A 13,328-nucleotide genomic window follows, 5' to 3' on the forward strand; every position below is an offset into this window, starting at 1 on the left:
TTCGAGGCATCGGAAAGAGGCGAAGGACCCTAAATTGCACGGGAAATCAAGAATTGTGATTTCCCCAGTTCAATAGATGTTACTTATAATATGCGTAAAGTTTCCTGAGTTATGCCCGTATGCCATTAATTAAAAGTTTCAAATGAGTAAATTAATCTTCAAAGTACTTGTGTCTCTCGAACCTAATAACTATCAGTCAAAAAGAAAAATCTTTGTAAATCTTGTTGCGGTCATGCTGAAGAGTAAATATTCATATCATCATGATGCAGTTCAATTCATAGAGGTCTGGGGCTAAATATATATTTTACGTATTGTTAATGCTGGAATCCGCCTCTGGGCTATCGTCAGTGCTTAAGACGATTGATTAGTGGAGTGAGAGATGTAACTGGATATATCACCAAACTTTTGAATTCATGTCTGAACTTGGACTGAGTAACCGCATAAATAAATGTGTTTGTACAGCAATTTAAACTTCGCAACATAATTCCAACTTGACGAAAGATGTATAAGGTATAACTGTAATTTGAGGGATCTATTTCTGTGATGTTGTAATATAGAAATTCTATGACATCTATAAGCCATAGAAGTATGAAGCTGCTAGATATGGCAAAGAGTAAAATCACAGACTTCCTTCTGGTGTCCATCTCTGGATCATTGCAATTCGTTCCGTTACTTTGACACCTTAGCTTCTTACGAACTCTGCTTGCCACTAAAATATGTTTGACTGTCAGAGTATTGAGCAGCAAAATGAAAGCAAATGGAACTAATGGGTTTACCACTGTATCAAACCAATTAAATCCTATCCACCCAGGCTCTGTGAAATAGCTTGGTTTAGTGAAACAGAACCATGGTATGTTGCCGATCATCTCAGTAGATTCGAGTGTAAAGTAGAAGGGAACATTTTTTAAACAGAACAAAATGCAAGTTGCAGTGAGAACAATGACAGCATTTTTCTCTGTGCAAAATTTTAGCTTCATCTTTTGGCAACAAATAGCAATAAATCGATCAAATGCAAAAGTAACAGTGAACCAGACAGAACAGTCAGTGGCTGCACAACCAAGGAAGAAGATAGTGCTGCATACAAAAGTGATTTCCAGAAACGATCCTGGGAAGAAATAATAACTAATTCGCCAAAGTAGGACCTCAGCAATTATTACCATCAGATCTGCAACAGCCATGGCCACGAGATAACGGGTGGTGCAGGTGGAGAGACCGCATTTATTCCGGGACAATATTATAATCGCCATTAAATTAACTGCAACCAAGACAAAAAGGACTGAAGTTAACCAACCATAATCGTTTTGATTTGAGTGGTAACAGACATTACAATTTTGAAAAAGCATGCCATGATTTCAAATTCAAACAATCACAAACTTTTTACCGTTCAGATCCAGGACATTTGATTTATCCAATTTGGAAGGTTTGAGGTGAACAACTTTCATTCTCACCAACGTTAGCTGAGAAAACTGGAACCAAGTTTTGATCCACAATAATTAGAATTACTAACATATTCAGTAAAGTTAAGCTTGAAGACTCAATATAACCGCATCATTCTCCTCCTTTGTTGAGCTGAAGATTGAAGTTGAACAGAAGGCACTGGTTAAATAGCACAGTGGGAGATGCGGATTGTGAATCCAGAATAGGATGCAAGATGAAATGGATGCCTGCCTGTATTATATGACTCACTGTGACTTCAACGGAATTGCTGAAATGCTGGATCTTCCAGCAGAATAGAATCGACAGAAACGATAAAAATGCAAATAAACTTCTGGAGCTTTATGTAAAAAACAACGAAATTGGCATCCTCATTGTGGGCATTGGTGGCTCAATTCATAATAGAAAATGAATGAAAATTGAGATCCTAAATAAAGGAATGAAGTCGAGAAATGAAATCTAAACCAGCAAACATATTAATACATTAAACAATTGTAGAGATATGAAATAGAGCGGCGAAAATAGATGTCAGATGAATAACAGTGGGAATAAAACTTTTAATTCAAATAGAATAAATCCATGTATGTGAGTACAAAAGACAAATTTATAAACTGATGAAAATAAAATAAGAAAAACAAGTCTGGCACCTGTGTTAAAAAAAATTAAACGTGCAGCATGTCCAAAGAATCATAAATCAGTTGACGGATCTTTCATGGCTGAAGTGCAGAAGCATTTTTTTATTTAATAGAAACTGATGACGTTTTTAAGGAACCAAAACTGACGAATAATTTCTATAAATTGACTTGTGCATTCGTGTATTTAGTTATCAAAACAGTTCTCAATGGCATAAATGCAGGTATCATTGAAAATAAAAGTGGGGGGAAATTGAAATATATTGAGACTTTCCCATACCTTAGTACACAACGTTGGGAAAAAGCATTCAGGTATTTGACGACGTGAAACACTGGACGTTATTAATTCAGGTTTCTGCAAATGACGTTAGTGATTCATTGACAGGACTGACTTCCTATCGTCAACAAAAATCTTAGCTCATAAAACTTGTCATTGCATTGCTTTTTTGCCAAATGACGATTGTTCTACAAATCCCATTCGGACAGAATGTATCATATAGTCCAGACTCAACGGATGAGCACATGATGTCCTTCTTGAAGCCAAGCATTTAGGTCTATCACCCCCGCAATCATCTTCGATTGTTTTACCATTGCTGGAATGGCTCAAATGCACCTCTTCTGCAAGCTTTTGATGTGTCACTTCAAAAGTAATCAGCATTCCAGGGGGAGAGTTGGAAAGCACCGAGCAACGCACATAATCATTCCTTGATGAAATCCCGTGGCATTGACAAATCACTGGGAGGATCTGGCTATCAATCTTTCAGAACGGTGAACTTGTCTATGGAGCTGCGCTGTGCTCACATTCATAACGTCATCACAATAAAGCAGGCACATACTCAATGTTAAACAATAAATTCTGCATTTCCGATCCTGCCATCTTAAATGGGGTCTTGCTTCATGTGTGAAAAAATACGCTGTTCATATATTGAATTATTTTTAGCCAATGGATGAACACACAATATTGAGTTGTTTTCAAATCGATACATCGTCAAGGATGAGGAAGAGACGCTATATCGTCTGGATGACCATAAGCTAATTAGTTCCAGTATTAGCGTTTAAATACCAAATTCTGCATGTATCAGACAGACCATGAAAAGACAATATCCAAATCTGATGCTTTCTTACAGTTAAGTTGCAGTTTGGTTTTTAATAACCGCCAAACCAAAAAACTACTTAAAGGTAGTATACTTAAAATAAGAATAAGCATTTACACAGCAATTTAAATGAAATCATGTACTGTCCTGTTTGTTACCTATTACTAAACATAACATTTATTTATCTTGCTACAGATTATTAACAACTAACTCAATATTAATCGGTATCAGACTTCTTCAATTTAACACAAAATGTCATCATCTGTCAACAAAAATATTCCCTCGCTTTTGTTTGTTCCATGGAATGGTGACATCAGATGTCCAGGAAGAACATTTAGTGAAGTACCAGCAATTCTTAGTTTGATTTCGGAAGTAGAAACAATGCAAACTGAGCACGTTACAATTTTACAGAGTTAGATATTCCCAATACTCAGTGAGGTGAGGGTTCCTCTCCTGCTCTACTCATTATAATCTTAGAAGGAACTATATTTATACGAACATCAATTCTCAGGCAGTTATCTGATATGCGGACTATTTAGAAAGGATGCAATTTTGTATGACAGAAGAGTTCTTGAAACTCAGAGAGACTGTGCCACAGCCAACGATTCTTTTGAGGCAACTAACCTGTACTGCAAACCGTAATTGTTGTCTTATCAAACCGTAGGACTTACCTTGTATGTGTATAGCAGTCAAGACTGACCAGCGCAGAAATCTTAGAGTCACAGCAGTAAACAAGCCACTAGGAAAAACAAATGGATAGACAGTAGAAGCAATTACAGTCACTTACCAGGGATACCAATAATGGCAACAATTAGGTAGTATATTTTCCGGATACTGTAAAACATTTTCTGTCTGAGTCAATCGACCGTTTTGTGAAGCAAGCTACCTCTCAGACTTAAACACTTTTCGAGACCTTAATTTATACACTGTGGAGTCTGTGGGGACATTGGGATTGCAACATCGTTTCCATTTTAACAATGAAGCAGTCTAGAAGTACGGTCTTCATCCCTGTAACAATAGATGCATCTTATATTATAAAATTACAGTCAGTGAAAAATACTGATCACATTCTGAAAGATCCTGAACCCACCAAGATTTTAGTCTTTTAATCGTCCTTCGATAGCTTGATCATTTAAAAACAGTATGCCCAATCGATACTTGTATTTTAATATTGGTAATATATTTCACTGAATGTTGCTGCATTCATGCAGCATTTTAGCTCAATATTTGAAAGCCTTAGCAGGACTGCACTCTGAGATGTGGATGCCCCACATAATGTACCAATTCAATTATGCAATTCTTAACGTTTATGCACCCCGTCTGTGGTGTTCTATTACACTCTAGAATTTTTACATTCTTTAATTCAAGTCACCTCACTGACAAAAAGAAAGAGCAAAGCTTTTTCTCTGTAAATCATAGCATTACTCGCGCTTAATATTTATATTACTGTTTACAACTTACTCAAGGTAAAATATCAAAGAAACTTATACGTTTAATTTTCTCTACAAATGGAATAATTGTGACTAATTATTAAAATGTCTCTGGGTTTAATTTGGAAATGAGTATAAAATTAGGCAGAATAAATTATTTTAACTGAAGTACTTGGAAATAATGTAACTCACACAACACATAAAATAGGTCAAACGAACAGTGTTTACAATAGCATATTAAACTCTAAAGGTGACTCTTTAACGACAATCATTTCAAATAACATGTTATGTCAAAACAATGCATAAGCTGCAGCTGAGAAGCACATGGATCTAATATTCCATTTGAAAAACAACTGTCCTTAAATTTGAATTAGTAATGAACAAAATATCGCGAAATTTGCTGCAGTCGACTAAGGAGGCAACATAACAGAAATATAGGGAGTTTAACAACTGATCATTTTCAGGTGGATGACATACAGATAAATACTGAATGCCAAAATTCTGAAGAAGAAATGTTAACCAACACAACGGCTATAACCTGGTGATTCTGAAATGCAAGAGTGACATAAGCATGGCATATACTGCAGATACTGGAGATCAGGGTCTCGATTACAGTGGTGCTGGACAAGCATAGCAGGTCAGGCAGCATCTGAGGAGCAGGAAAATCGACGTTTCGGGATGTCTGCCTTGACGTTAAGGCAGCACTTGATCTCAGTCAGAGGAGATCAGTGCAGGAACTCCTCAGGTGGTCTCTTAGGCCCAAATATTTGGAACTGCTTCGTGAATAACCCATCAAAAGGTAGTTTTAGGAATATCTGCAGATCTTTGCCTAACGATGTGTAACCATACTCAATCTCTTAAGTATTACAACAGTTTGATTCTCATCATACACAATACTGGAATACAGATCATTTAGGCAAAAAATTGCAAGTGTCACTCTGGTAAGTACTGCATGATTGTCATCTCCAGGAACAGATTATCTATATCAAACCATTAAAAATTATAAAAGGAAAAGGTATGTTGGAGCTGCACAGAACTTAGTTTCAGCCACAGCTGTGGTACTGTATCAAGTTCTCATCACCACTGGAAGGATGGGACTACACCTGAGAGCGTTCAGAGAAGATTCAGGGGGATATTGCCTGGAAAGGAGGCTTTCAGTTGTGAAGAGTAACTGGATAAGCTCGTGCTGTTTTTCCTTGAACGCAGACGTTTGTGGTGGAAATAATAGAGGCATGTAGATGATCAAGGTCATGGACATCATGAATTAAAAACTGCTTCCACACCCCTCTCATTTTGTCCAAGTTTCATGAACAAGGTGACAAACTTTTAAGATAACAGCCAGAAATTTCAGGGGGAATTTGAAGATTTTCTTTCGTATTAAGTGTGGTTTGGGTCTTGAATATATTGCATGGAAGGGTAGTTAATGTGCCTAACCTCACAACTTTTTCGAAGCACTTTGATGAATACTTGAAGTATCATAACGTTCAAAGTTATGGACGTTGTGCAAGAATGTGGGAGCAATATTAGCAGAAGCTGTGACAATGCCACTCTTTTAACAATGTTATGCTATCCTCAGATGTTCTTTTATCGAGATTGTAAAAGACACAGATTCTGAAAACTCTAATTTGAAGAGTTTTAGGGCTAAGTTGATTATTGCTAACACATACGGCCGCGGACAAAACGCTTTCAAGTTTTAAAAAAGAAATAGCTTTTACATTGAAAGTGTAGTGGCCAGTTCTCCCAGTTCCACTTTTGTTTGGTTTGGATTGGTTTTACCACAGTATTGTGCTGATGCTGCTGAACCCGACGAAGCAGGTCCATCCTGGTACTCACTCTCTACCTTCTCTCCTGTAAGAACCTACATGTGATTTTACCTTTCTGTCAATGGGTGTTTATGGAGATTGTTGCAAGTATTTGGAACAGCATCATTAATTTGGGATGCTGTTTGGATTTTCAGATAGGTTAAGTTATTCCGTATTTTTTATTTTTGTGTTTCATTGGACAAACCTGTAAATAAATTCTGTTTTGCTTAAAACTACGTGGTTGACCAACTGCATCCCTCCTGACATATCTGCGACACACCTGCTTAAAACAACCAGCAAAGTTAAGGTCTGGGCAACTTTCTTCAAATGATTTGAGGGGTGTGGGCTGGTCCTTAACTCAGTGCATTGTTGGCGCTAAAGACTCATGGGCCACAAAGATCTTCTGTGCTGCATGATGCGATGATTTATTGATTCTATGAACAATTTTCTCTTGATGTAAAATGTTATTGCGAACATTTAATCTCGCACCATCAACAATTTGGAACAAGTATTGCCTAAATCTTGATGGTTATGCACTCAGATGATGCGCTACACATTGTGTCATGAGTTAATTATTCTGGATGCACACAGCGTCTCCAAATCTATAATGCACAACGATGATGGAAGAGCATCCACTTTCCTGGATGAGTGCAATTCAACACTCAGGAGGCTTCACTCCATTTGTTAGTCTCCGGCTAATAAGGGGCAAGAATGATTCTCACAAGTATCATGTTATCACCATCTCCAAGGCGTAAATGTTTGCATCTAATGAATGGTAGCACAATGAAAACCATAAACATTCACTCCTATGCCAATTCAGACAACTGTACCGTGTACGATATATAACATTCGCTGGAGCACCGACCAAGGGTGGCAAAAGGAAAGAAACACTATCACCTTCAAAATATCTTGAAGATAAACGCCAGTCTGTTTTGGAAATATAACATAACTTCACTGTATTGCATCAAAATCATTGAAACCGTCTTTCTATCAAAGTTAAAAATCGCATAACAGCAGGTTATGTTTCAACAAGTTTAATTGGAAACACACCAGCTTTCGGAGTGTCGCTGCTTCATCAGGTGAGAGTGGAGGGCTCAATCCTAACATACAGAATTCATAGGAAAATATTACAGTGTGATGTAACTGAAATTGTACATTGAAAAATTGATTGTCTTTTAAGCCTTTCATCTGTTAGAATATCATGTTAATTTCACTTCTTTCATATGTAAATCACGAAACCTTTTTAAAAAAAAGTTGCATTCTCAGGTTAGCTGTTAACAATGGTGATAGCTAGACCATATATTGAAGGTGTTAGCCGCCTGTGTTCTCTGTCTATGCCATGATGTTTAGATTGATTCTAATCTAAAAATTGAGATAACTGAGGCTTTTTTTTTATTAAATTACTTACAGTGTGGAAACAAGCCCTTCAGCCCAACAAGTCCACACCGACCCGCCACCCATCCAGATGCATTTCCCTCCATTTATCCCATCTCCTAACACTACGGACAATTTAGCATGGCCCATTCACCTAACCGACACATTTTTGGACAGTGGGAGGAAACCCACGCAGACACGGGGATAATGTGCAAACTCCACACAGTCAGTCACTTGAGGCGGGAATTGAACGCGGGTATCTGGCGCAGTGAGGCAGCAGTGCTAACCACTGTGCCACCGTGCCGCCGATTTGCATGAATTCATGCAGTTTCTGAGCTCAGTGTTTTACATGAATGCATGCAGTTTTTGAGTAATATATATATGTATATATATATATATATGGGTCTTTGTCTGTCTGTGTATGTGTGTCTGTCTGGGTTGGGGGTTGTGAGTGTGAGAAAGTGTGTGTGTGTGTGTGTAATGAGTGCAGAGTGTCTTAAGTCTGTGAGTGGGTTCATGTGAGAGTGTGGGAGTGTGTGTGTCTGTAAGTGCGTGTGTAGGTGTCTGTGTTCGCGTCTGTGTATATGTGTGTCCGCGTGTATGTGTATATAGGAGTGCCTGTGTGTGTGTGAGTTGGAGGATGGTGTGTGTGTATAGTGCAATGGTGGTCGCCAGAAATGTGACATGAACCCAAGGTCCCAGTTGAGGCGATCCCTATGTGTACCGAACTTCGCTGTCAGCCTCTGCCCGGCCACTTTTCGCTGCTGCCTGTCCCGAAGTCCGCCTTGGAGGATGGTCACCCGAAGGTCCGAGGCTGAATGTCCTGTACAATTGAAGTGCTCCCCAACTGGGAGGGAACACTCCTGTCTGTTGATTGTTGTGTGGTGCCCATTCATCCGTTGTCGTAGCCTTTGCTCGGTTTCCCCAATGTACCATGCCTCCGGGCATCCTTGCCAGCAACGCATAAGATAGACAACGTTGGTTAAGACACATGAGTACCTGCCATGTCCAAGGTGGGACGTGTCCCCACGCGTAATGGTGGTATCTATGCCCACACTCTGACACATCTTTCTATCAGTAATGTCGAGGAAACGACTGCAACTGGCCTGCATGAATTCAATCAAGCAGCTGACTACCTACCTCCAAGGTCACAAGTAATGAATAGCATATTCTAGTTGTGCCAACACATCTCAATTCACGTTGAATGTAGAAATTAAAAAAAACAAAATCCCTCTGAGGGATTGATCACAACCAATGAGACTGATGAACTGTTCATTAACTGAGGAAAACACATGTATAATTACTAATAGAACACACTCAGGTATTAAGAATGGTAAAATTATGCATACTGATAAACAGAAAACAACCGGAAATCTGAATAATGATCACTGGACGCGAAACAACAACTCTGTTTTCTCTTTACAGATGATGCCAGACCTGCTGAGCTCCCCCACCCACACTACCCTAGAAAAATCTTATTTTATTTTGGCTTGGGCATTAATTAACTAACATTCATACGATGAACAAAGCAGCCAAGTAGTTGAGCACAGATTAGTCATTCATTCTAAATATCCTGGCATAGAATAATTTTGAACAGAGTTAAGAAAAGTTCAGGGAATGCAACATTTTGGAAAGTGTTCTATAGGTTTAGTAATGATAGACCCTTCATGAAATGGCGTGATTCTGAAATAAACAGGAGTGATCTTGACTGACTTATAAGTTGCACAACATTTTATTGGCGCATTATGAACTGAAGTCAACAGTAGGAAAGGATATTAGAAACTTAGCGACAGACAAAAAAATGGATCAATTCATCTTCTTGTAATCAAGGTTCACTACAGAAGCTGCGATCATGACATGATTGAATTTCAGGTTAAGATCATTGCAGACACAAAGGGTCCAAAATTATTATTTGAACCTATATACAGGGAATTAGCTTCATACAGAGGCACAGCTGAACCGAGAGACCTGGAATATCGGGTTAAGGGACAATTTGGAAATACGATCGTAGACATTTAAGTGGCTATTTCATACTGAGTAAAAATGCATTTCAGGGCAAAAGAAATACCTCATTTAAAATAATGCCACCTTAATGCAATTTCGCAGAATCAACCCTCTGAAACCTCCAAACAATCTTGATTGTTTCAATAGGCTGCTCCTCATTTCTCTAAACGCCAATGAACAAAGGCCAGACTTCTGCTGATCAGAAAATCTTGCCATATACTGGTTCAGTCTAGAGAACTTTGCCTGAATGCCTCCAATACCGATAAAATAATGGGTCTGCAGGAGAGAATGTGAAGATGAGTTATTGGTAGCCTTGGCTTTTCCATACGTTCCATTGGAGGTAGTCCATTTATAAGTATATATTGGCCAGAAGACGAACCAAAAATACAATGTTGGCATTATTATTCACCACAGAATAACCATATCGCCACATGAGCTAAACAGCACAGTGCAAAGGATATATACTATTCAATCTCATCTACGAACTCCTGCCTTTGAACACCATTATGGAATGTTACTTTTTCTACATTTGCTTTTCTATTATGCAGAATTATTACAGAACACTTTTGAAGATAACATGCTGATTCTAGCGCCCCTGCGAAGATTCTTGGGTCTTTGATGAAGCGAGGTGCAACTGTCTAAATTCAAGTTGATCTTCCAGTCTTAAGTTGAAATGTACGGGAATCCAGTCTGTGATTTCATAATCTAAAACATGAACATTGAACAAGTTCATAATTCCACCACAAACCTCTTCAGTTTGTAACGTTCTGTATCTTTACCATATTCCACATTTTCCATTTGGAGAGTTCGAAACTTATAATGCAACAGCAAGACTGGGAATGGTTGTATCATTCACTGGAGCCCACGAAGTCTTCCAGCTCTCATTTAGCATGCGGCACAACTATGATTTTTACGCTTTCAAAATCTTTCAGTTCAATATTGCCAATACACTGGTGTCTGTAAATTGCATTGCACTGTTGTTTCAACGTCCTATGTCACTGCATTTTAAAATACTTCTTTGCATTTTTTGCAACTATTTTTGTAAGGAAATAGAGTTTTAATTCTGCCAGTTTTACCAAAGCAATTAGACTTCTTTTTGGCAAAGTGATTTCAATTCTCAGCTATAAAAAGAATTTTGATAATCAATATTATGCAGTTTTTGAATTTAAACTCTCTTTGTTGTGATCATGAGTCTTTACAACACAAAGTACTGTTTCTTTTCTAAATTGCAGTCAAAAATATAAACAATTTGTGCCTGTGGTATTGGATCCAGAATTCTGAATTCAAGGTATGTTATTACCATTCAGTTTCCACCTGCGAAAATCAATTATCCCTGTCACATACATTGGATGCCAAATTATTATTTACTCCTGTATTTGTTTACTCTGGTATCTCTGTTTAGTCTTTATCATTTCTTACAATCGTGTTTTATTTCTTTCCTGAAGTTAATGTAAACTGTCTGCAGTGACTTTCTGTGTGCCTAGTTAATCACATGATAATGAAATCAGCATCGCAGAATGAATTGCTACTCTGAGTGAAGAACGTGTTTAAGGGCATTAGCGTAGAAATAAAGAATTGGACGATATTTGTCAAGTCACACGTTTTGCTAAAATCTTGGAACAGTGATGCTGTTCTGAAAGACTTTCTGACATGCCACCATTGAGACATATATGAGATGTTCCCCGAGTGGCATGTCATTGCATATTCAAGCACAAGCTTGAGGAAGGAATTCCAATCAATGCATCTCGTGATGACTACAAACAGATTAACGTTGTGATTGCAAAATCTATTAACGAGGTGAAGCCAAACTACTTCGAGATGTGGTACGATCAAAACAAGGAAGGGTATATAGAAACAACATTGCAAATAAAACAAAACTGTAGCTGGGGTAGACCAAATGGTTCTCCTGCGAAAGAAGAAATACCGATAGATTGACCATGTGAATATATCTTGGCCCAAAGGATTTCTAATGAAACATTATTTTACTCAAGTTTCATAATTTAGAAAAGGAGTACACAGTACGGGATTAGTATCCATAATGTTGCTTTCTGCCATTGATATTTAGGCTAGAATCCTTCGATCCAATGAGGTGAGAGCAGCTGGATTCTGCTTCTGTACATATTGTTAACATTTTGAGGAAGGAATTCCAATCAATGCATCTCGTGATGACTACAAACAGATTAACGTTGTGATTGCAAAATCTATTAACGAGGTGAAGCCAAACTACTTCGAGATGTGGTACGATCAAAACAAGGAAGGGTATATAGAAACAACATTGCAAATAAAACAAAACTGTAGCTGGGGTAGACCAAATGGTTCTCCTGCGAAAGAAGAAATACCGATAGATTGACCATGTGAATATATCTTGGCCCAAAGGATTTCTAATGAAACATTATTTTACTCATGTTTCATAATTTAGAAAAGGAGTACACAGTACGGGATTTATTTATTCGATGTGACAGGAAAGTCTGCTGTCATCCTTCGAAATAGTAGGCTAAGGCAGTCACTGATGGTAGCAGGGATGATGCTTTTCATAAATTAGGTCAAGCTGTTATAGGTCTCTTCAACTGCAAGGAAATTCCCATCTTTATTTGATGTTAGAAAGGTACTTTAAAACGACCTGACTGGGGTTTAATTTTGAGAACATGTCTGTTAAAGTAACAGATTCACAAAGTGATTGGCTCGTTTAAGTTACCCAAATTTTTGATGAAAATCTTCACTTCAATACGATCAAGATGCTTTCCCAAAACTATTAGAAAGACACATAAATTTTCCTGAACCAAGTGATTTCCTTTCGAATTTTCACAATTTCAAATGGTAAATTATGAATATGAACAACAGGAGCATGAACAACAATTCAGATTTTAATTTTATTCTAAGCAAAAGTACATAATATCAATCAATACCAAGTCACAACAACTGCCTATTTGATCAAGTGCATTTGAGCGAAAAGCATCATCCCTGCTACCATCAGTGACTGCCTTAGCCTACTATTTCGAAGGATGACAGCAGACTTTCCTGTCACATCGAATAAATAAAAAACCATATCAATAAAAACAATGTTTATGAGATTTTCAAATTGTTGATTCACCCGAAAAGCCTGCATGTGGAAATCAACTTGTTAATCATCAGTTCTATCTTGATTTTCAATAGTACATCGTGCCATATCAGTCATGAAACATCCATCTATTCGATGCACTTTCTAGTAATTGGCAGCATGGTGGTTCGATGCTTCGCAATGCAGCCTCACATTTTCAGGGATCTAGGTTAAATTCCACCTTTGGGTGACTGACTTTGCAGAGTTTGCACTTTCTCCCTGTGTCTGTGAGTGTTTTCTCTCACCGCCTAAAATGTACCAGGTAGGTGGAATGGCTGGGCGAAATTGTCACATATTGTCGAGAGATATATAGTTTAAATGGACAGGCAGTGATAAACGTCGGGTTACGGTAATAGGATAGGGGTATGGGTCTGGATGACATGCTGTTTAGAGGGTCAGTGTGCACTCGGCGGTCTGCTCCTACACTTTCGGGATCTATGATCTACTTGGCTCGGAGCTTT

At 38.0% G+C, this 13,328-nt stretch overlaps 1 protein-coding gene across 1 annotated transcript; it reads right to left on the reverse strand.

Moving 5' to 3' along the window:
- Positions 1–344: 344 nt before the first annotated feature.
- On the reverse strand, positions 345–4,005 carry LOC148140750 (putative G protein-coupled receptor 139). The gene is made up of 2 exons (XM_087979021.1): positions 3,948–4,005; positions 345–1,255 (listed from the first exon to the last, which is right to left on the reverse strand). The coding sequence occupies exons 1-2, from the start codon at positions 4,003–4,005 to the stop codon at positions 345–347; spliced, it is 969 nt and encodes a 322-aa protein (XP_087835147.1).
- Between the last annotated feature and the right edge of the window lie 9,323 nt (positions 4,006–13,328).

The sequence above is a fragment of the Chiloscyllium plagiosum genome, unplaced genomic scaffold (assembly GCF_037043375.1).
Source record: "Chiloscyllium plagiosum isolate Xiang-an unplaced genomic scaffold, Cpla_swu_hap1 HiC_scaffold_35, whole genome shotgun sequence".
Lineage (NCBI taxonomy): Eukaryota > Metazoa > Chordata > Chondrichthyes > Orectolobiformes > Hemiscylliidae > Chiloscyllium > Chiloscyllium plagiosum.

Excerpts from the sequence above, each read along its gene's own strand:
- LOC148140750 (XM_087979021.1), bottom strand. The coding sequence starts at position 4,005 with ATGTTTTACAGTATCCGGAAAATATACTACCTAATTGTTGCCATTATT. Across the intron at positions 1,256-3,947 it reads TGCCATTATTGGTATCCCTG|TTAATTTAATGGCGATTATA; the intron begins GTAAGTGACTGT and ends TCTTGGTTGCAG.